The 23,812-nt window shown below is 50.0% G+C and overlaps 2 protein-coding genes across 2 annotated transcripts in view; one reads left to right on the forward strand and one right to left on the reverse strand.

Moving 5' to 3' along the window:
- Window positions 1-23,812, reverse strand: part of LOC147091903 (uncharacterized) — a 47,080-nt gene that overhangs the window by 20,323 nt on the left and 2,945 nt on the right. Inside the window, exon 3 of the mRNA XM_085976927.1 lies at window positions 14,728-15,571. Within this exon, the coding sequence (XP_085833053.1) occupies window positions 14,728-15,463 (736 nt within the window). The 5' untranslated portion in view covers window positions 15,464-15,571. The remainder of the gene's footprint in view (window positions 1-14,727; window positions 15,572-23,812) is intronic.
- LOC147091904 (uncharacterized) overlaps window positions 1-23,812 on the forward strand; it is a 42,740-nt gene that overhangs the window by 2,911 nt on the left and 16,017 nt on the right. The window contains exon 3 of the mRNA XM_085976928.1: window positions 6,044-6,846. Coding sequence (XP_085833054.1) covers window positions 6,151-6,846 — 696 coding nt within the window. The 5' untranslated portion in view covers window positions 6,044-6,150. The remainder of the gene's footprint in view (window positions 1-6,043; window positions 6,847-23,812) is intronic.

A 23,812-nucleotide genomic window follows, 5' to 3' on the forward strand; every position in this document is an offset into this window, starting at 1 on the left:
CGCATAGGAGACTGGTCAAGAAGGTAAGAGCCCATGGGATCCAGGGTACCTTGGCACGTTGCATCCTAAACTGGCTTAGTGGCAGGAGGCAGAGGGTGATGGTCGAAGGTTGTTTTTGTGACTGGAAGCCTGGGTCCAGTGGTGTACCACAGGGTCTGGGTCCTTTGCTGTTTCTAGTGTACATTAATGATTTAGATATGAATGTAGGAGGTATGATCAGTAAATTCGCAGATGACACAAAAATTGGTGACGTGGTAAATAGCGAGGAGGGAAGCCTCAGGCTACAGGAGAATATAGATGGGTTGGTTAGATGGGCAGCACAGTGGCAAATGGAATTTAACCCTGAAAAGTGTGAGGTGATGTATTTTGGGAGGACTAACAAGGGAATGCACAATGAATGGTAGAACCCTAGGAAGGACCGAGGATCAGAGCGACCTTGGTGTGCATGTACATAGATCCCTGAGGGCAGCAGGACAGCTAGATAAGGTGGTTAAGAAGGCATATGGGATACTTGCCTTCATTAGCCGAGGCATAGTATATAAGAGCAGGGGGGTTATGATGGAGCTGTTCAAAATGCTAGTTAGGCCACAGCTGGAATACTGTGTGCAGTTCTGGTTGCCACACTATAGGAAGGATGTGATTGCATTGGAGAGGGTGCAGAGGAGATTCACCAGGGTGTTACCTGGGCTGGAGTGCTTCAGCTATGAAGAGAGACTGGACAGGCTGGGGTTGTTTTCCTTAGAGCAGAGAAGGCTGAGGGGGGACCTGATTGAGGTGTACAAAATTATGAGGGGCATAGATAGGGGAGATAGAAAAGAACTTTTCCCCTTAGTAGAGGGGTCAACAACCAAGGGGCATAGTTTCAAGGTAAGGGGCAGGAGGTTTAGAGGGGATTCGAGGAAAAGCTTTTTCACCCAGAGGGTGGTTGGAATCTGGAACTCACTGCCTGAAAGGGTGGTAGAGGCATTAAATCCTCACAACATTCAAGAAGCATTTAGATGAGCACTTGAAATGCCATAGCATACAAGGCTATGGACCAAGTGCTGGAAAATGGGATTAGAATAGACCGGGCTTGATGGCCGGTGTGGACACGATGGGCCGAAGGGTCCCTTTCTGTGCTGTATAAATCTATGACTCTATGGTAACACTCTTGCCTCTGAGGCATAAGGTTGTGGGTTCAAGTCCCACTCCAGAGACTTGAGCACAAAAATTCAGGCTGACACTCCAGTGCAGTACTGAGGCACTGTCAGAGGTGGCGTCTTTCGGATGAGACATTAAACTGAGGCCCTGTCTGCTCTCTCAGGTGGATGTAAAAGATCCCATGACACTATTTTGAGAAAGAAAGACTTGCATTTATATAGTGCTTTCATGACCAGCAGACGTCTTGAAGTGCTTTACAGCCAATGAAGTACTTTTGAGGTGTAGTCCCTGTTGTAATGTGGGAAAGAGCAGGGGAAATATCCCCGGTGTCCTAGCCAATGTTTATCCCTCAATCAATGTAACAAAAGGATAATAGCAAAATACTGCGGATACTGGAAACCTGAAATAACAACAGGAAATGCTGGAAACACTCAGCAGGCCAGGCAACATCCGTAGAGAGAGAAACAGAGTTAACAAAAAGATAGATTATCTGGTCATTATCACATTGCTGTTTGTGGGAGCTCACTGTGCGCTATTTGATTGCCGCATTTCCTACATTACAACAGTGACTACACTTCAAAAGTACTTCATTGGCTGTAAAGCACTTTGGGACATCCGGTGGTGGTGAAAGGCGCTATAGAAATGCAAGTGTTTCTTTCTTCACTGGTCTCACCAGCGACCTCTTCTGGCTGATGGTTGATTGACAGACGATAGCCTGCGCATGCACACACGGGACGGCGGTTTGGGCTGAGTACGGCACAGCGACCCCTCCCGGTTACCAAGGGCAACAACCGCGCATGCCCAGAGGACACCAAACCCCGCTCCCCCACTCAGAGCTGCGCCTGCGCACTCGGATCCTGCCGGACGGAGTCGGCGCGGGCCATTCCGGGGAAAGGCCTTGGTGTCGGTTCGAGTCGTGATCGGTGACGCAAAGTGAGTTTTCTCCGCTCCGATTGGGTGGAGAATCGTGCGGAGTGGGGGGGAGGGGTGGATCGGGAGAGAATAAAGAGAAATAGAAAAACCTGAGAGTCCGCGAGGCCCCGGACCCAGCGGCGTCAGTTGGACGGAGCACGTGATCTCGGGGACACGTGACCTGGGCTCGCGGCCTGATTGACGGGAGCTTCCGGCCAATAGGGAGCGAGCGGGGCGGGGCTGGAGGAGCGAGCCGGCGGCAGGTCCTCCAACCAATCGGGGAGCCCGAGGGGCAGGACTAGCGCCGGCTGATTGTCTGATCCACAGGGCAGCGAGTTTCTCCAGTCCCTTGTTCAGGGCCCGGGGCCAGGGGAGGCTGTGGGCCTTTATTCCCCTCATTGGACACAAGGCTCTTTGGCTCACAACACACTGGCTCAGGTTTTAATAGAGACTTTTTAAATTCATCAATAAAAGCAGATAAACCTCATGCTTCTGTGGAACAAACTTTCTAATATTTTATAGAATCATAGAATGGTTACAGCACAGAAGGAGGCCATTCGGCCTGTCGAGCCCGCGCCGGCTCTCTGCAAGACCACTTCAGCTAGTCCCACTCCCCGCCCTTTCCCCGTAACCCTGCAAATGTCTTTACTTCAGGCACTTAATCCAATTCCCTTTTGAAAGCTGTGATTGAATCTGCCTCCACCTCCCTCTCAGGCAGTGCATTCCAGATCCTAACCACTCACTGAGTAAAAAGGTTTTTCCTCATGTCGTGTTTGGTTCTTCTGCCAATCACCTTAAATCTGTGTCCTCCGGTTCTCGACCCTTCCGCCAATGGGAACAGTTTCTCCCTCTCTACTCTGTCCTGACGCCTCGTGATTTTGAATACCTCTATCAAATCTCCTCTCAACCTCTCTGCTCTAAGGAGAAGAACCCCAGCTTCTTCAGTCTATCCACCTAACTGAAGTCCCTCATACCTGGAACCATTCTTGTAAATCTTTTCTGCACCCTCTCTGAGGCCTTCACATCCTTCATAAAGTGCGGTGCCCAGAATTGGACACAATACTCCAGTTGAGGCCGAACCAGTGTTTTATAAAGGTTCATCATAACCTCCTTGCTTTTGGACTCTATGCCTCTATTTATTAAACCCAGGATCCCGCACGCTTTTTTAACTGCTTTCTCAACCTGCCCTGCCACCTTCAATGATTTGTGCACACATACCCCCAGGTCTCTCAGTTCATGCACACATTTTAGTCTTATACCCTTTAGTTTATATTGCCTCTCCTCATTCTTCCTACCAAAATATATCAGTTTGCACTTTTCTGCGTTAAATTTGATCTCCCATGTGTCCGCCCATTCCACCAGCCTGTCTATGTCCTCTTGAAGTCTATCACTATCCTCCTCACTGTTCACTATACTTCCATGGTTTGTGTCATCTGCATATTTTGAAACTGTGCCCTGTACACCCAACTCCAAGTCATTAATATATATATAAAGATATATATCAAGAAAAGCAGTGGTCCTAGTACCGACCCCTGGGGAACACCACTGTATACCTTCCTCCAGTCTGAAAAACAACCGTTCACCACTACTCTCTGTTTTCTGTCACTTAGCCAATTTCGTATCCATGCTGCCACTGTCCCTTTTATTCCATGGCCTTCAACTTTGCTGGCAAGCCTATTATGTGGCTCTTTGTCGAACGCCTTTTGGAAATCCATGTACACCGCGTTAACCGCATTGCCCTCATCAACCCTCTCTGTTACCTCGTCAAAAAACTCAATCAGAATCAGAGCAGCCGGGCCCGGTGGACGTGCAGCCAGGGCCCTGGCACCAGGAAACCCAGGTTGCAGCGCCTCCCCCATCCGAGCTGCCGCAAGTCCAACTCGGGACAAAGGACAGGAGCCAGGCTCCCAGGATGGCCCGCGGCCCCGGGGAACATGCGTACTCTCAGCGGGGAAATCAGCGCATTGGATAAAGCGGTTTCTGGGGCGCGGTGAATTGTGGGTGCTGCGGCTGCCATTAGTCAGTGGCTGTGGGGAAGAGATTTATTGCAGGCTGACGGAAGGTAGGTCCCTGGCTGCCTGTGTAGGTCTTTTTGTTGCTTCAGTTTGAGCTGGAGTGGAGATGGAGGAGAAGTTGCTGGGCTTAACCCCCAGTACTTCTGAGCCAGGAGGACCCAACAATTTCCAATGTGTGACAGTCAAGGGAGGTGGATTCTGGGGGAGATTAGCTTGTTAAACAGACACTGTCCCTACAATGTAAAAGAATATTGTTTTAGAAATAAGTATTTCTGTAGAGGCTTTTAATCCAGTTTACATCTACAGATTTGTTTTAATTCATTCTTGGGATGTGGGCATTGCTCGCAAGACCAGAATATGTTGCCAATCCCCATCTTCCCGTTGAGAAGGTGATGGTGGGCCGCCTTCTTGAACCGCTGCAGTCCGTGTGGTGAAGGTACTCCCACAATGCTGTTGTGTGAGGAGTTCCAGGATTTTCACCCAGTGATGATGTAGCAACAGCGATATATGTCGAAGTCAGGATGGTGTGTGACTTGGAGGGGAACTTGGAGGTGATGGTGCTCCCATGCACCTTCTGCCCTTGTCCTTCTAGGTGCTGGAGGTTGCGGGTTTTGGAGGTTCTGTCAAAGTTCTGGTTGAGTTGCAGATGTTAACGGGTCTTTTTGCGAGTGGCAGGCAGTGACTAGTGGGGTACCGCAGGGATCGGTCCTTGGACCCCAGCTATTCACAATATACATTAATGATCTAGATAAGGGAACTAGATGTAATGTCTCCCAGTTTGCAGACGACACAAAGCTGGGTGGGCGTGTGTGCTGCGAGGATGATACCGAGAAACTCCAGGATGATTTGGACAGGTTGGGTGATTGGGCAGAAGCATGGCAGATGCAATATAACGTGGATAAATGCGAGGTTATCCACTTTGGTGTCAAAAACAGAAAGGCAGACTATTATCTGAATGGCAATAGATTGGGAGAAGGGGAAGTGCAATGAGACCTGGGTGTCCTTGTGCACCAGTCGCTGAAGGTAAGCATGCAGGTGCAGCAGGCGGTGAAGAAGGCAAATGGTATGTTGGCCTTCATAGCGAAAGGGTTTGAGTACAGGAGCAAGGATGTCCTGCTGCAGTTGTACAGGGCCTTGGTGAGACCACACCTTGAGTACTGTATGCAGTTTTGGTCGCCTTATCTGAAGAAGGATGTTCTTGCCATGGAAGGAGTTCAGCGAAGATTCACAAGGCTGATCCCTGGGATGGCAGGAATGATGTATGAGGAGAGATTGGGTCGATTGGGCTTATACTCGCTGGAGTTTAGAAGAATGAGAGGGGATCTCATCGAAACTTATAAAATTCTGACAGGTCTGGACAAACTAGATGCAGGTAGAATGTTCCCAATGGTCGGAGAGTCCAGAACCAGGGTTCATAGTCTAAGGGTAAGGGGTAAGCCATTTAGGACTGAGATGAGGAAGAATTTCTTCACCCAGAGAGTGGTGAACCTGTGGAATTCTCTACCACAGAAGGCGGTTGAGGCCAAGTCTCTAAATATATTCAAGAAGGAGTTAGATATATTTCTTAGAGCTAAAGGTATCAAGGGATATGGGGAGAAGGCAGGTACGAGGTACTGAGTTTGGATGATCAGCCATGATCTCATCGAATGGCGGAGCAGGCTCGAGGGGCCGAATGGCCTACTCCTGCTCCTATCTTCTATGTTTCTATGTATAAAGTCCATCTCCTTCGCCCCCTCCCACTCCCTCCTCTCTCTCTCTCTCCTCCCATAGAGGCCAGAGGCCCAGACCAGGTGGTAGATTCCCTTCACTGAGGGACATTAGTGAACCAGTGGGATTTTATGACAATCCAGCAGCTTTCATGGTCACTTTTTTCTAGTGCCGGCCCCACAAATGACCAGATTCATTGAGCGCAATTTCACAACCTGCCTCTTTAGTGGGTTCTCTCTCACGCTCCCTGTTTTAAATTCATTTTACAGGGTATTAGAAGGGGAGGATTTGCAGACGGGAAACTCAAACCAAACACCACGTCAAGATCTGACAGTCACTCGATTCATCAGGAACTGAATATCATCGGCCTTTGAATATGGAAGCAAGAAGCACCGTTCACAGCAGGGAGAAGCTGTACACGTGTTCTGTGTGTGGACGAGGCTTCAGCCAATCATCTGGCTTATCGAGACACAAGCACAGTCACACCGGGGAGAGGCCGTTCACCTGCTCTGAGTGTGGGAAGGGATTCACTAATTCATTCAACCTACTGAGACACCAGCAAGTTCACACTGATGAGAGACCTTTTAAATGCCCGGACTGTGGGAAGTGCTATAAAGGTTCCGGGGAACTGACATGCCATCAACGTGTTCACACTGACAAGAGACCTTTCAGTTGCTCTCACTGTGGGACTGGGTTCAGGCGATCATCTGAGCTCACTGTACACCAGCGCACTCACACTGGGGAGAGGCCGTTCACCTGCTCTGAGTGCGGGAAGGGATTCATTCAGTCATCTGAACTGCTGACACACCAGCGAGTTCACACTGGGGAGAGGCCGTTCACCTGCTCCGTGTGTGGGAAGGGATTCACTCGCTCATCCCAACTGCTGAGACACCAGCGAGTTCACACTGGGGAGAGGCCATTCACCTGCTCGGAGTGTGGGAAGGGATTCACTCAGTCATCCGACCTGCTGACACACCAGCGAGTTCACACTGGGGAGAGGCCGTTCACCTGCTCCGTGTGTGGGAAGGGATTCACTCGCTCATCCCACCTGCTGAGACACCAGCGAGTTCACATGCGACTGCAGGGGTTGGATTTTATTGTTTTTGCTGCTGTTAATCACATCCAGGACTGACCCATGTTCATTCTGACAGTTGGGGTTTGTTTCTGCTGATAATAACTCCTGTAACTTGGCTGGAGTTTAATATTCTGGATAGATGTCAAATAAATCAACTTTGTTTTAAACACATTGTTGTAGGTTTTTGTCTTTCCCACCCGAGTGTTTAGCATCACCTGGCTGGAGCTCAGAAAGGACAAACTGGGGGAGGATCGTACGGTGGGAACAGAACTCCAGCCTGGACACAGTCCTTCAGGGCCACACTGAGAGGGGCAAACGGCACTTTGGTCTTTCTTGTCTCTCTTCACTGTCAGCAAAGTTGCCATACGGGTTAATCTCGAGGCGTGTGAGAAACGTGTCCCAGCCGCTCTCTGCCATGGTTCAGAGCTCCTTGGCACGGAACAGAAGGCTCCTTTAGGAATGTACTCAGTGCTTTTTTTTTAATGGCCTTATTAACGTGTGTCGCTACTTCTGGTGATTTGTGTATCTGTATCCCTGGATCCTTCTGCTCCTCCAGCCCATTTAGACTCTTAGGGGGTAATTCGGTGATGCCCCCTATGGGTCGCTAACGTCGCCGGGGCTAATTTTAGCGCCCCAAAAAAGTTAGCGCCCCTGTGCATTAAATTCAGTGGTAGCGCCCCACGCAGGAGGCAGGGTGCTACTGGAAGTGCTCCCCTCCCTCTTGAAGCGCTACCAGTCAATTTCGCGGTGCTTCGTGTAACAGCGCCATGCCCGTCGGCACATAGCACCGTGTCATAGCAGACCTCTCTCCCTGATTAAAGGGGAGGGGCCTAGCACTGCGCACACTGGGGCCCTGCTGGACCACCGGGGAGCGGAGTGTCGGATCAAAAGGAACGCCAGGTGAGCGATCACAACCGACACCCCGAAGAAGAAAGGGGCAGGTGCAGGCAGTCGGCCAAAATAAAAAGTTGCCGCCCGACACCTGCCCTTTAAGTGGCGTTGCCGCGGCCGCAGGAACGACCCCTAACCCTGTCGGACATATCGTCCGGCGATCGGTCAGGGATCACAACCCAAGTTTGCAGCCGGGGCGCTGCGCATGGCGATGACGTCATTACCGGCGGTGCAGTGCCGCGGGGCGCTACCAGCTACTGCCACCACTAACCCCCCGCTGAATATTGCGGGAGGCACAAAGCAACCCAGTTTCACACCCTTGTCCAAATAGTGAGTGGCCTCCTTATTCTTCCCACCAAAACACACCACCTCACACTGATCTATAGTGAAATTCATTAACACACCACCTCACACTGATCTATAGTGAAATTCATTTACACACCACCTCAGTGATCTATAGTGAATTTAATTAACACACCACCTCACACTGATCTATAGTGAAATTCATTAACACACCACCTCACACTGATCTATAGTGAAATTCTTTAACACCACCTCACACCGATCTATAGTGAAACTCATTAACACACCATCTCACACTGATCTATAGTGAAATTCATTAACACACCACCTCACACTGATCTACAGTGAAATTCATTAACACACCACCTCACACTGATCTACAGTGAAATTCATTAACACACCACCTCGCACTGAGCTATAGTGAAATTCATTTGCCAATTACACCCAAATGCTGAAATTTATTAATGGCTTCTTGCATTGTGTCTTCCTCAGTATTAACTCTACCTTTTTTGGTGTTATCGACAAACTTTGAAATTGTTCTTCTGATTCCCGAGTCCAAATCGTTTATGAACAACAGTGATCCCAGCACTGATCCCTGTGGAACACCACTGTACCTTTTAAAGTTTTACATAAGTACATAAGAATTAGGAGCAGGAGTATGTCACATGGCCCCTCAAGCCTGCTCCGCCATTCAGTAAGATCATGACTGATCATCGACCTCAACTCCACTTTCCCACCCGATCCCCATATCCCTTGATTCCCCTAGAGTCCAAATATCTATCTAGCTCAGCGTTGAATATACTCAAAGACTCAGCATTCACAGCCTTCTGGGGCAGAGAATTCCAAAGATTCACAACCCGCTGAGTGAAGAAATTCCTCCTTATCTCAGTCTTAAATGGCTGACCCCTTATCCTAAGATTATGCCCATTACTTCTACATACTCCAGCCAGGGGAAACAACCTCTCAGCATCTACCCTGTCAATAACCCTCAAAATCTTGTATGTTTCAGCTTAAAATGTACAATTCCCCTCATTTTTCCTCCCAAAATATATCACTTCACATATCTCTACATTAAATTTCATCTGATCTCTACCTGTTCAATCTACTAACCCATGTATATCACATTGAAATCACTCTTCACAGTTCCCCACACTCCCTATTGTAGTCTCATCTAGATATTTTGATCTTGTGCTCCATAAACCCAAGCCCAGATCATTTGTCTATATTGAGAAGCACAATGGTCCCAACACTGACCCTGGGGGACACCACTGTTTACATCCCTCCAGTCTGAACATCCATTAACCACTACTCTCTGTCCTTTACAAAACTTCCTATCCACGCTGCCCCACTCCCTTTAATACCGTGAGCCTTAACTTGTCCTCCCACTTTTAAAGGTTTGTGTATCTGAGCCGCTTGTTTCCTACAATACAACACTGTCAGTGACTACACTTCCAAAGTACTTCATTAGCTGTGAAGCACATTGCGACGTCCTGAGGTGGTGAAAGGTGCTATATAAATGCAAATCTTTCTTTCTTGTAGGTTTTAGAGATATTAACATAAGGCGAAAATTCATTGACATCAAATGTCTTATGTAATATGCATTATGGGAAAGAGAACTTCAGTCTCAGTTAGAAACTCAAACAGGTGTTTCACTGTAGCCAGGTCGCTATGGCAACACTGAAAAGACATTCTATTCACTGAATCGACTGGTTGGAATCTGTAATCATCAAGGGAAACAACAGAGTTTGTCTGTTATTAAACACAATATAAGCTTAAAGCAGAGTGAGTAGTAGAATAGATTAAATTATAATGTGTGCTGTTCATACGTATAATTGTGAAACTATAAGAAATAACATAATTAACAGCAGGCATGGTAGTTTAGGGATGATGAGAACATTACTGAAGAAAAGTAACTGTTGGGAACCAGGGAATGTGTCCTTGTAAATCACAGATTAGCGAACTTCCAGCTGTCTTTTCCTTGCTTCCTGCCAAAACCCAGCAGAGAAGACAAAGAAGAGTCAAGTGCCAGAGATGGATCACTGCAGGGTATAAAAGTGAGGGGAAACTGATGTAAGGGGGCAGTCGGGACTGGAGATCAAGCTCAGGGCACCTGAGGTTCCATCCAGTGGGCTGACCTCATGTAATGTTGTGGGAGTGGTATACAGACCTCCAGACAGTAATGCAGAGGTAGAGACGCGTGCAATAAGGGCACAGAAGTTATCATGGGTGACTTTACCCGACCCTCCACCGGCCCCACCCGACCTTCCCCCGACCCCGGCACCACTCGACACCCCCAACGACCCCGGCACCACCCGACCCTCCACCGACCCCACCCAACCCGCCACCGACCCCAACCCTACCCGACCCTCCTCCGATGCCGGCCCCACCAACCATCCAGCGAACCCGGCCCCACCCGACTCGACCCCACACAACCCATCCCCACCCGACCCTCCACCGACCCCAACCCCACTCGACCCTCCACCGACCTTGGCCCCACCAGACCCTCCACCGACCCCGGCCCCACCCGACTTCCAACGACCCCACCCGACACTCCACCAACCCCAACCCCACCCGACCTTCCACCGACCCCACACCGACCCCGACCCTCCACCAACCCCGGCCCCACCCAACCCAACCCCACCCGACCCTCCACCGACCCAAACCCCACCCGACCTTCCACCGACCATGACCCCACCCGACCCTCCACAGACACCACCCAACCCTTCACCGACCCCGGCTCCACCCGACCCTCCACCGACCCCGGCTCCACCCGACCCTCCACCGACCCCACCCGACACCGACCCCAGCCCCACTCGACCCTCCACCGACCCTGGCCACACCAGACCCTCCACCGACCCCGGCCCCACCCGACTTCCAACGACCCCATCCGACACTCCCCCGACCCCAACCCCACCCGACCTTCCACCAACCCCGGCCCCACCCGACTCGACCCCACACAACCCATCCCGACCCTCCACCGACCCCGGCCCCACCCGACCCTCCACCTACCCCGACCCCACCCGACCCTCCCCCGGCCCCACCTAACCCACCATCGACCCCAGCCCCACCCGACCGAGTTGTGTTCAGTAAATAGCACCATCTTTTAATTTGCCTTGACTGATCACATCACTGTATAGTTATGTGAAAAACAAATCATTAAAAGCTCCCAATTTCAGAATTGTCAGATTCAAACTCAACTTCTTCCAAGTACAATCTAACATTCAAAAATTGTAATGAATGTAGGCGAGATATTAGGACTGTTGTCTAACACAATCCAAACACAGTGACACACAGACAGATGGGCAGGTGTAGCTTCACAGCGAATTCTTTCAAGCCTCACTAAAAAGTGGCAGACTGGCAATCCATTGTTCACTAATGGAGTTGTGATCTTTGTAAATTAAGAAATGGAAATGTGCCAAAGAGTTGATTAACAGAGTGAGGCATCATCTTCCTTTGATTTCTATTTCTGACACCAGGCAACAGAAAAAGGTCATTACAACACGACAGAAACAGACTCTTCAGGTGTGAGACATCAGACTTCAGAACAACACGTCTGCCAGCTCTGGCCACAAACCCCAGTACAGTCAACCTTTCAGCAGCTGCAGCCCTGATTAAATAACGAGCAGTTTAACATGGCTAGTAGAGCTTTTGTATCAAAATAGAAGAAATGTATTTGTGACACACACACAATTAATAATTAAATCACAATGTGATTGAGGATCGATTATCGCCTCTTGATACCTTCTGTGTCCACCGGTCGAGGAAGGTATCAAGTGAACCGGTGGACACCACCTGCTCCCTCTCCAGGGCCACCCGGGCAGGGACAAGACCGTGAGAGAGAGGCAGGCAACCAGAGTGAACCCCCATGGGCCCCGCCCATCCTGGACCTTCAAATTGCTGTTTTCGCCAGGCCAAAGAGTAGGTCCAGGAGAAGATCCTCTGACTTACCCACCCCCCTCCGCACCAGGTGGGCAAAGATTAGGAGTGTGTGGCTAAAGTGTAACCAAGAGTTGAGGAGCAGCCCCTTCAGGGAACTACACAGGGGCTGTAACCTCTCACACTGAATATATACACGGCCCATGGACTCCTCTAGGCTGCAAAAAACACATCTGGCCTTGGAGTCTGGAAAGGAGCTTCAAATCTGTTGCACATGACAGCTTCCTGCAACAGTCTCCACCCCAGATCCCCAATGGTGCTGGGAAGGACCCCCGCAAAGAGAGCCCTCCATTGGGGACCCTCACCTCCGTCAGACAGCAAGATGACCCGCCAGTCTGATTGAGATTGAGCAATAAACAAAATTAATCAATAAATGACACAGAAACCTGAGTCCCCGGGTCCTCAGCCCTGGTGTGAAGTACGCTGGCCACCAACTTTCCGTTACTAACTCGCACCTCAGGCCCCGCCCAGTCTGGTTTAAATACTAAATGTTTTCTAACTCGGGTTCAGGCCTGTCATTGTGAGGGAAACAAGGCCTCATTTATTGGTGTGTCCCACCCGAGCGGCTGTTAATGGCTTTAATAAACTGCCAGCAAGGTTTTTTTAAAGGTGGAAAGAGGTGAAAAACGCCACTAGCGATGCCTCAAAACTCACGGACAGAGAAATGCGCTTCATCAGCGCCCCTGCCACAGGACTCAATATCCACCACTGGTGCACTGTGTCTGCAGTATGTACGGTCTACAAGATGACCACGGTCAGGCCGTGTGGAGTCAAGGGCCAGGCAACAGAATGGATGGAAAGATCGCAACAAACTTCCCTTAACTCCAACCCACTGATTTCTGTTTTGTAGCCAGCTTTCCATCCATTCTGCTGCCGGGCCCTTCACTCCACACGGCCTGACCTGGGTCATCTTGTAGATCTTACATACTGTTTATGGATAGCAAGCTGGTCACAAAACAGAAAACAGAGAGTAGGGGTTGGGAGCAGCTACTCAGACTGGCAAAAGTTGGGAAGTGGTGTTCCACAGGGATCGGAGCTGAGATCACTGTTGTTCACCATTTACAGAAACAATTTGGACTCGGGAATCAGAACAATTTCAAAATTTGTCGATGACACCAAATTGGGAGGTAGAGTTAATCCTGAGGAAGACAAAATGCAAGAAGATATTAATAAATTTCAGAATGGGCATGTAATTGGCAAATGACTTTCACTGTAGATCAGTGTGAGGTGGTGTGTTAATGAATTTCACTGTAGATCAGTGTGAGGTGGTGTGTTTTGGTGGGAAGAATAAGGAGGCCACTCACTACTTGGACAAGGGGGTGAAATTGGGTTGCTTTGTGCCTCCCGCGATATTCAGTGGGAGGTTAGCGGCGGCGGCAGCCGGTTGTGCCCCGCGGCACTGCACAGCCGGCAATGATGTCATCGCCGTGCGCAGCACCCCGGCTGCGACCTTGGGTTGTGACCCCTGACCTATTGCCGGACGATATGTCTGACAGGGTCAGGGGTCATTCCTGCAGCCGCGGCTTCGCCACTTAAAGGGCAGGTGTCGGGTGGCAACTTATTATTTTGGCCGACTGCCAGCACCTGCCCCCTTCCCCATTCTTCTTCGGGGTGTCGGCTGCGATCGCTCAGCCCGGCGTTCCTCTTGATCTGACACCCCGCTCCCCAGTGGTCCAGCAGGGCCCCGGTGTGCGCAGTGCTAGGTCCCTCTGCTTTAATCAGGGACGTCTGCTATGACGCGGTGCTATGTGCCGACGGGCGTGGCGCTGTTACACGAAGCACCGTGAAATTCACTGGTAGTGCCTCAAGAGGGAGGGGAGCGCTTCCAGTAGCACCCTGCCTCCTGCTTGGGGTGCTACCACTGAATTTAATGCACAGGGGCGCTAACTTTTTCAGGGGGCTAAAATTAGCCCCAGTGACGTTAGCGACCCAAAGGGGGCGCCACCAAATTTCCCCCTAAGAGTCTAAATGGGCTGGAGGAGCAGAGGGATCCAGGGATACAGATACACAAATCACTAAAAGTAGCGACACAGGTTAATAAGGCCATTAAAAAAAAAAGCACTGAGTGCATTCCTAAAGGAGCCTTCTGTTCCATGCCCAGGAGCGCTGAACCATGGCAGAGAGTGGCTGGGACACATTTCTCACACGCCACGAGATTAACCCGCACGGCAACTTTGCTGTCAGTGAAGAGAGAGAAGAAAGACCAAAGTGCCATTTGCCCCTCTCAGTGTGGCCCTGAAGGACTGTGTCCAGGCTGGAGTTCTGTTCCCGCCGTACGATCCTCCCCCAGATTGTACTTTCTGAGCTCCAGCCAGGTGATGCTAAACACTCAGGTGGGAAAGAAGAAAATCTACAACAATGTGTTTAAAACAAATCTGGTTTATTTGACATCTATCCAGAATATTAAACTCCAGCCCAGTTATAGGGGTTATTAACATCAGCAGAAACAAACCCTAACTGTCAGAATGAACATGGTTCAGTCCTGGATGTGATTAACAGCAGCAACAACAGCAGAATCCAAACCCTGCAGTCACTTGTGAACTCGCTGGTGTGTCAGGAGGTGGGATGACTGAGTGAATCCCTTCCCTCACACGGAACTGGTGAACGGCCTCTCCCCAGTGTGAGTGCGCTGGTGTACAGTGAGCTCAGATGACTGCCTGAACCCAGTCCCGCAGTGCGAGCACCTGAACAGTCTCTCGTCAGTGTGAACACGTTGATGGCGTCTCAGTTCCCCGCAACTTTTATAGCACTTCCCACAGTCCGAGCATTTAAAAGGTCTCTCGTCAGAGTGAACTCGCTGGTGATTCAGCAGGTTGGATGACTCAGTGAATCCCTTCCCACACTCAGAGCAGGTGAACGGTCTCTCCCCAGTGTGAACTCGCTGGTGTGTCAGCAGGGTGGATGACTGAGTGAATCCCTTCCCACACATGGAGCAGGTGAACGGCCTCTCCCCAGTGAGAGTGCGCTGGTGCACAGTGAGCTCAGATGACTGCCTGAACCCAGTCCCGCAGTGAGAGCACCTGAACGGTCTCTCGTCAGTGTGAACACGTTGATGGCGTATCAGTTCCCAGGAAGTTTTAAAGCACTTCCCACAGTCTGAGCAGTTAAAAGGTCTCTCATCAGAGTGAACGCGCTGGTGTCTCAGCAGGTTGGATGAATCAGTGAATCCCATCCCACACTCAGAGCAGGTGAACGGCCTGTCCCCGGTGTGAACACGCTGGTGTATCAGCAGGTTGGATGATTGAGTGAATACCTTCCCACACTCAGAGCAGGTGAATGGCCTCTCCCCAGTGTGAACTCGCTGGTGTGTCAGCAGGGTGGATGACTGCGTGAATCCCTTCCCACACTCAGAGCAGGTGAACGTCCTCTCTCCGGTGTGAATGTGCTTGTGTCTCGATAGGCCAGAGGGTTGGCTGAAGCCTCGTCCACACACAGAACACGTGTAGGGTTTCTCCCCGCTGTGAATGGTGCTTTTTGCTTCCATGTTCAGAGGCCGGTGATATTCAGATCCGATGAGTTGAATGACTCTGTCAGATCTTGACGTGATGTTTGGTTTGAGCTTACCGTCTGTAAATCCTCCCCTTCCAGTGCCCTGTAAAATTAATTTAAAACAGGGAGCGTGAGAGACAACCCACAAGAAAACAAAGGCAGGTTGTGAAATTGAGCTCAATGAATCTGGTCATTTGTGGGGCCGGCACCAGAAAAAAGTGACCATGAAAGCTGCCGGATTGTGATAAAAACCCAACTGGTTTACTAATGTCCTTCAGGGAAGGGAATCCACCACCTGGTCTGGGCCTACACAAGACTCTATGGGAGGAGAGAGAGAGGTGGGAGTGGGAGGGGGAGGGGGCGAAGGAAAGGAACTTTGTACATCGACAACTCGACCAGAACTTTGATAGAACCTCCAAAACCCGCAACCTCCACCACCTAGAAGGACAAGTGCAGCTGTTGTATGGGAGCACCATCACATCCAAGTTCCCCTCCAAGTCACACATCATCCTGACTCAGATATATTCATCGTTGCTGGGTCATAATCCTGGAACTCCTTACCGAACAACATTGTGGGAATACCTTCACCACACGGACCGCAGTAGTTCAAGAAGGCGACTCACCACCCCCTTCTCAACGGGAAACTGGGGATTGGCAATATTTGCTGCTCTTGCGAGCTACGCCCACATCCCAAGAATGAATTAAAACAAATCTGTAGATGTAAACTGGATTAAAAGCCTGTACAAAATACTTGTTCCTAAAAGAATACTCTTTTACATTGTACAGACAGTGTCTGTTTAACAACCTAATCTCCCCTAGAATCCACCTCCCTTGACAGTCTAACATTGGAAATTGTTGCGTCCTCCTGGGCTCAGAAGTACTGGGGGTTAAACCCAGCAGCTTCTCCTCCATCTCCACTCCAGATCAAACTGAAGCATAGAAACATAGAAGATAGGAGCAGGAGTAGGCCATTCGGCCCCTCGAGCCTGCTCCGCCATTCAATGCGATCATGGCTGAACATCAAAATTCAGTACCCGGTCCCTGCTTTCTCCCCATACCCCTTGATCCCTTTAGCCTTAAGAAATATATCCAACTCCTTCTTGAATATATTTAATGTACATCCTCAACAAATTCCAGTAGATTAGTCAAGCATGATTTACCTTTTGTAAATCCATGTTGACTTTGTCCAATCCTGTCACTGTTTTCCAAGTGCTCTGCTATTACATCTTTTATAATGGACTCTAGCATTTTCCCCACAACCGATATAATTCCCCGTTTTCTCTCTACCACCTTTTTTGAATGGTGGGGTAATATTAGCTACCCTCCAATCCATCCAGAACCCCTGCAATCTCCTCCCTTGCCTCACAGCAGCCTGGGATACATCTCGTCTGGGCCTGGGGGTTTATCCACTTTTAAGCCCGTTAAAACCACTAGTACCTCCTCCCTCTCAATAATAATTTGTTCAAGTATATCACAAACTCCCTGCCTGATTTCTATGCCCGCATCGTCCTTCTCCATAGTGAACACAGATGCAAAATATTAATTTAAAACCTCACCTACATTTTCTGGCTCTACACACAGATTGCCACTTTGGTCCCTAATGGGCTCTACTCTTTCCCTGGTTATCCTCTTGCCCCTAATATACTAATAAAAGACCTTGGGATTTTCCTTTATTTTGCCCGCCAGTGTTTTTTCATGACCCCTCTTCGCTCTCCTAATTTCTTTTTTAAGTAGCCCCCTGCACTTTCTATACTCCTCTAGGGCTTCCACTGTTTTTAGTCCTTTGTATCTGCCAAAAGCCTCCCTTTTTTTCCTAATCCATTCTTGTATGTCCCTTGACATCCAGGGTTCCCTGGGCTTGTTGGTCCCACCCTTGACCTTTACGGGAACATGTTGGCGTTGTACTCTCTCTATTTCCTTTCTGAAAGACTCCCACTGCTCTGATGTGGATTTTCCTACAAGTAGCTGATCCCAGTCCACTTTGGCCAGATCCTGCCTTATCATATTAAAATCGGCCTTCCCCCAATTTAGAACCTTTATTTCCGGTCCATCTTTGTCCTTTTCCATAACCACCTTAAATTTCACCGAATTACGGTCACTGTCACCAAAATGCTTTCCTACTAACGCTTCTACCACTTGCCCTGCGACATTCTCTCTAATTAGGTCCAGTACTGCCCCCTCTCTTGTAGGACTTTCACACTCTGACTATCCCAGTTAATATTGGGGAAGTTGAAATCCCCAACAATTATTACCCTATTATTTCTACACTTCTCTGAGATTTGCCTACATATCTGTTCCTCTATCTCCCCTTTCCTGTTTGGGGGCCTATAGTACACTCCCAGCAAAGTGCTTGGCCCCTTTTTGTTTTTAAGTTCTACCCATATGGCCTCATTAGAGGAACCTGCTAAGATATCATCCCTCCTTACAGCAGAAATTGACTCTTTGATTAATATTACTAACCTGATTTTTGGTCAACTCTTGGTGTATTCATGTTTCATAAATCTCCGGGAGAAGGAGTCGCTTCACTTGTACTGGTTCCTGGGGCCTGATCACCTTCCCCAGGAGCAGGGCCTTGACCCTGACTTTGTTCACTTGTACCGGTTCCTGGGGCCTGATCACCTTCCCCAGGAGCAGGGCCTTGACCATGACTTTGCTCACTTGTACTGGTTCCTGGGGCCTGATCACCTTCCCCAGGAGCAGGGCCTTGATTCTGCGGGTGTTTTATTGCAACGCTTGGTTTACTTGAGAAGAGCCCCATCAGGGCGAGCGCGGGAGGGTCAGGGGCCGGGCGCGGGAGGGTCAGGGGGCGAGTGCGGGAGGGTCAGGGGGCGAGCGCGGGAGGGTCAGGGGGCGAGCGCGGGAGGGTCAGGGGGCGAGCGCGGGAGGGTCAGGGGGCGAGCGCGGGAGGGTCAGGGGGCGAGCGCGGGAGGGTCAGGGGGCGAGCGCGGGAGGGTCAGGGGGCGAGCGCGGGAGGGTCAGGGGGCGAGAGCGGGAGGGTCAGGGGGTGAGAGCGGGAGGGTCAGGGGGCGAGTGCGGGAGGGTCAGGGCGCAAGAATACGGCACAAATGAAATGACCTATGGAACAAGGAAGTGCTATCGCTGCGGCAGAACAACACATGACCAGAAAGATTGTTGGTTCAAGGACCAAGTGTGCAGACAGTGTGGGAAAGACAGGGGGCGAGTGCGGGAGGGTCAGGGGGCGAGTCCATCTCCAGGACCAGTGTGTATCTGAGTCAATGGGACTCTCTCTGACCTTTCTCCAAAGTCCATCTCCAGGACCAGTGTGTATCTGTGTTAATGGGACTCTCTCTGACCTTTCTCCACAGTCCATCTCCAGGAAAATTGGTGGGGTGGTAATTAGCGAGGAGGGTAGCCTCAGTCTGCAGCACGATATAGATGGGTTGGTCAGATGGCCAGAACAGTGGCAAATGGAATTTAACCCTGAAAAGTGTGAGGTGATGCATTTTGGAGGGACAAACAAGGCAAGGGAATACACAATGAATGGTAAGACCCGAGGAAAGACAGAGGATCAGAGGGACCTTGGTGTGCATGTACATAGATCCCTGAAGGCAGCAGAACAGGTGGATAAGGTGGTTAAAAAGGCATATGGGATACTTGCCTTCATTAGCCAAGGCATAGAATATAAGAGCAGGGAGGTTATGATGGAGCTGTACAAAACACTGGTTAAGCCCGGGGCAGCACGGTGGCATAGTGGTTAGCACTGTTGCCTCACAGCGCCAGGGACCCGGGTTCAAATCCGGCCTCGGGTGACTGTGTGGAGTTTGCACATTCTCCCCGTGTTTGCGTGGGTTTTCTCCGGGTGCTCCGGTTTCCTCCCACAGTCCAAAGATGTGTGGGTTAGGTTGATTGGCTATGATAAATTGACCCTTAGTGTTAGGGGGATTAAATACGTGGGGTTACGGGGATAGGGTGGGGTATGTGTTGGTGTAGGGGTTACGGGGATCGGGTGGGATATGTGTCGGTGCAGGCTCGATGGGCCGAAATGGCCTCTATCTGCACTGTGGGGATTCTGTGAATCTGTGAAAAAAAGCCACAGCTGGAATACTGTGTACAGTTCTGGCTGCCACACTATAGGAATGATGTGATTGCATTGGAGAGGGTGCAGAGGAGATTCACCAGGATGTTACCTGGGCTGAAGCGCTTCAGCTATGAAGAAAGACTGGATAGGCTGTGGTTGTTTTCCTTGGAGCAGAGAAGGCTGAGAGGGGACCGGATTGAGGTGTACAAAATTATGAGGGGCATAGATAGGGTAGACAGAAAGGAACTTTTTCCCTTAGTAGAGGGGTCAATAACAAGGGGGAATAGATTCAAGGTAACGGGCAGGAGGTTTAGAGGGGATTTGAGGAAGAACTTTTTCACCCAGAGGGTGGTTGGAATCCGGAACTCACTGCCTGAAAGGGTGGTAGAGGCAGGAACCCTCACAACATTCCAGAAGCATTTGGATGAGCAGTTGAAATGCCAGGGCATACAGGGCTATGGACCAAATGCTGGAAAATGGGATTAGATTAGACAGGGCATGATGGCCGGCACGGACGCGATGGGCCGAAGGGCCTCTTTCTGTGCTGTATAACTCTATGACTCTATGACCAGTGTGTATCTGAGTCAATGGGACTCTCTCTGACCTTTCTCCCCAGTACATCTCCAGGACCAGTGTGTATCTGAGTCAATGGGACTCTCTCTGACCTTTCTCCCCAGTCCATCTCCAGGACCATTGTGTATCTGCGTCAATGGGACTCTCTCTGACCTTTCTTCCCAGTACATCTCCAGGACCAGTGTGTATCTGAGTCAATGGGACTCTCTCTGACCTTTCTCCCCAGTCCATCTCCAGGACCAGTGTGTATCTGAGTCAATGGGACTCTCTCTGACCTTTCTCCCTGTAGTGTATGTGCTTTAAGTCAGAACTACTTTTTACAGCTCCTGTATACTGTAGTACCGGCAGTAACCACACCGGTATATAAGCTGTGCGCATGCCTCTGTACTCCAGTCTAGAGATGACCCTCCTCCAGTAAAGACCTTTTGTTTGTTTATGTACAGCATCCGTGTAATTCTTTATCCACTGAACCACGGATCTAACAGTGGTGACGAGTGTTGATGCGAATCTACCTGCAACATTAAACAAAACAAAAAATAAAAAAATAGTCAAGTCCAGGAACACGGGCGTCGACCGCGAGCAACCGCCCAGCAGTCAGGCAGAGATCCATCTTCGCTGGGGAGGCTGTGGAGCGATGGGCTTGGTTCCCCAGCCACAACGAGCAGTAAGAGACCGACGACAGGTCCTGATCAGACCCTTCCCGAGCAGCGGCGGCTGGAGCCGACCGACGGCAGAGAGAGAGAGCCGGGCAGCGTCGACGGGGTAAGAAAAAGGGTGAAGAGAGCAGGACGCAGCCGGGGATTGATCACCGAGCGGCGTCGTGGAAAAACACTGCAAAACCAGAGAGAGAGAGGGTAAGAAACAACCGGGTTCTAGACCGAGCGGCGTCGACAAATATCAAGAGAAGAACGCGCAGAGCACAGCCAGGGATCACGGGCTGATCAGGGTCCACGGGGCGAAGCAAGGGGAGACGCCATTGAGCTGCGGAGAAGCAGGGAGAGCGCGGGAGACGCCATTGAGCCACAGAGAAGCAGGGAGAGCACGGGAGGCGCCATTGAGCCGCGGAGAAGAAGGAAGAGCGCGGGAGACGCCATTTTGCGAAGCCGCAGCGGAGAAGACGGGCGAGTGCGGGAAGGAAGGAAAGCGCGGGAGATGCCATTTTGTGCCAGCGGAGAAGAAGGGGAAGCGCGGGAGGCGCCATTGGGGATAGATAACGCACAACCAAGGATGCCGAAGAGTGGCAGTATCTCTACGTTCGACAATGAAGTCGAAGATTGGGCGACATATGTGGAATGTATTGAGGTGTACTGCAGGGCGAATGAAGTGCCAGATGCTAATAAAGCACTGGTTCTGTTAAATTCCATGGGTGCAAAAACTTATGGGTTACTGCGGAATCTAATAACCCCAGAGAAGCCAGTAAACAAGGATTTTGGAAGCATAGTAGAAATCCTACAGGACCACTTAAGCCCAACACCGCTACTGATAGCAGAACGATTTAAGTTCCATAAAAGGAACCAACACAAAGACGAAAGCAATGCTGAGTACCTAACGGAACTGCGCAAGCTATCGAAATACTGCCAGTTTGGAGCGGGACTAGCAGACACGTTAAGGGACAAGTTTGTGTGTGGGCTACAAAGTGAAGGAACCCAGAAACGGCTTCTATCAGAAAAGGACCTTACGCTGGACAAAGCTTTCAATATGGCAGTATCACACGAAGCAGCCGCAAGGGGCGCTGCAGAGATACAACGGAGACCGCAAGAATACGGCACAAATGAAATGACCTATGGAACAAGGAAGTGCTATCGCTGCGGCAGAACAACACATGACCAGAAAGATTGTTGGTTCAAGGACCAAGTGTGCAGACAGTGTGGGAAAGCAGGACACATAGCAAGGGTCTGCAGGTCTGGGAAGAAAACCAACAGTAAGAAATCTCCACAGGAGAAGTACAAAAAGGTACACCAGGTGATGGACAGTGGTTCAGACGAACAGAAAAGTGACACAGACTCTGGAAGCAAGGAGCTGGGTTGTCTGAAACTACATAATGTAACCGAAATAGAGGATCACCAGACTATCTGGGTTACACTCAAGATAGACGGAGTCCAAGTGGAAATGGAATTGGACACAGGGTCAGCTCTAACAGTCATAAATCAAAGAGACTACAAGCGGCTATTTTCACACATACCCTTGAAAGCTACAGAGATTGTCTTGAAGACGTATACGGGGCAAAAAGTCTACCCCAAAGGAAAAATAAGGGTGAAAGTGACATATGAAGGTCAGGAAATACCTAAAATGGATATATATGTATTGCCAAATGGAGGACCACCACTGCTAGGACGTGAGTGGATCCAGAAGATACATTTAGATTGGCATTCCATACAGGCACTGAAGGTGGAGGCCAAAAAGGGTGACGACGTCACACCTGGACGACTGTCAAAAATGCTAACTGACGCAAAAGAAGTGTTCCAGGAGGGACTAGGAACACTAAAAGGAATAACAGCAACAATTAAAATAGAGGATAATGCAAGCCCAAAGTTTCTGAAGGCCAGACCAGCGGTTGAAGCAGAGCTGGAAGGGTTGGAACATTCAGGAGTACTGTCCAAAGTGGACTGGAGCGAGTGGGCTACACCCATCGTCCCTGTAATGAAGAGGTCATTGAGTAATATGCCTGGGGAACCAAAGAAGATCCGCATCTGTGGGGATTTTAAGGTGACAGTGAACCCAGTCCTTCACACGGTGCAATATCCGCTTCCACGAATTGAGGATATTTTCGCCTCGCTATCTGGTGGTAAACGCTTCACCAAAATTGATCTAGCCCAGGCGTACTTGCAGATGGAGGTAGAAGAAGCTTCGAAACATTACCTTATGATCAACACCCATAAAGGTCTCTATCAATACAACCAGCTGGTGTTTGGAGTAGCCTCGGCTCCGGCTATCTGGCAAAGGGCGATGGATCAGGTCCTGCAAGGGATTCCAGGGACCCAGTGTTATTTGGATGACATCTTGGTCACGGGCGAAAATGACGGTGATCACCTCGCTAATTTGGAGAAGGTGCTCGCCAGATTAAAGGAATATGGGCTACGAGCTAATCACCACAAGTGCGAGTTTTTCCAGAAACAGCTCTCGTATTGCGGCCACGTCATCGATGAAGAGGGGTTACATAAGTCCCCTGACAAGATTGAGGCAGCAGTCAAGGCTCCAGCACCGGAAAATGTGTCACAACTGAGGTCGTTCCTCAGGCTGGTAAACTATTACTAGCTCTTACCAAATTTGTCTACGGTACTACACCCGCTGAACACCCTACTGCAAACAGGGGTACCATGGAAGTGGGATGACGAGCGTAGACGAGCTTTCCAGAAGTGTAAAGAATTGATCACATCAAAAGAGGTGTTGGCCCATTTCAACCCAGCACTACCAATTCGTTTGGCATGTGATGCATCACCCTACGGCATTGGAGTGGTGCTGTCGCACAAATTCCCAGACGGGTTGGAGAGGCCAGTGGCTTTTGCGTCTCGGTCACTTACCTCAGCCGAGCGCAACTACGCCCAGATTGACAGGGAGGCCCTCAGCCTAGTATGGGGAGTAAAAAAATTCAACCATTATCTGCATGGGCAGAAGTTCACCTTGCTGACTGACCACCAACCACTTGTCTCCATCTTTAATCCTAAGAAGGGCGTGCCAGTAATGACTGCACAGCGGTTACAAAGATGGTCCCTGTTTCTAGGGGCGAATCAA

The sequence above is a fragment of the Somniosus microcephalus genome, unplaced genomic scaffold, assembly GCF_052327205.1.
Source record: "Somniosus microcephalus isolate GS21.2 unplaced genomic scaffold, FLI_Smic_1.0 unresolved_chr3, whole genome shotgun sequence".
Classification (NCBI taxonomy): domain Eukaryota; kingdom Metazoa; phylum Chordata; class Chondrichthyes; order Squaliformes; family Somniosidae; genus Somniosus; species Somniosus microcephalus.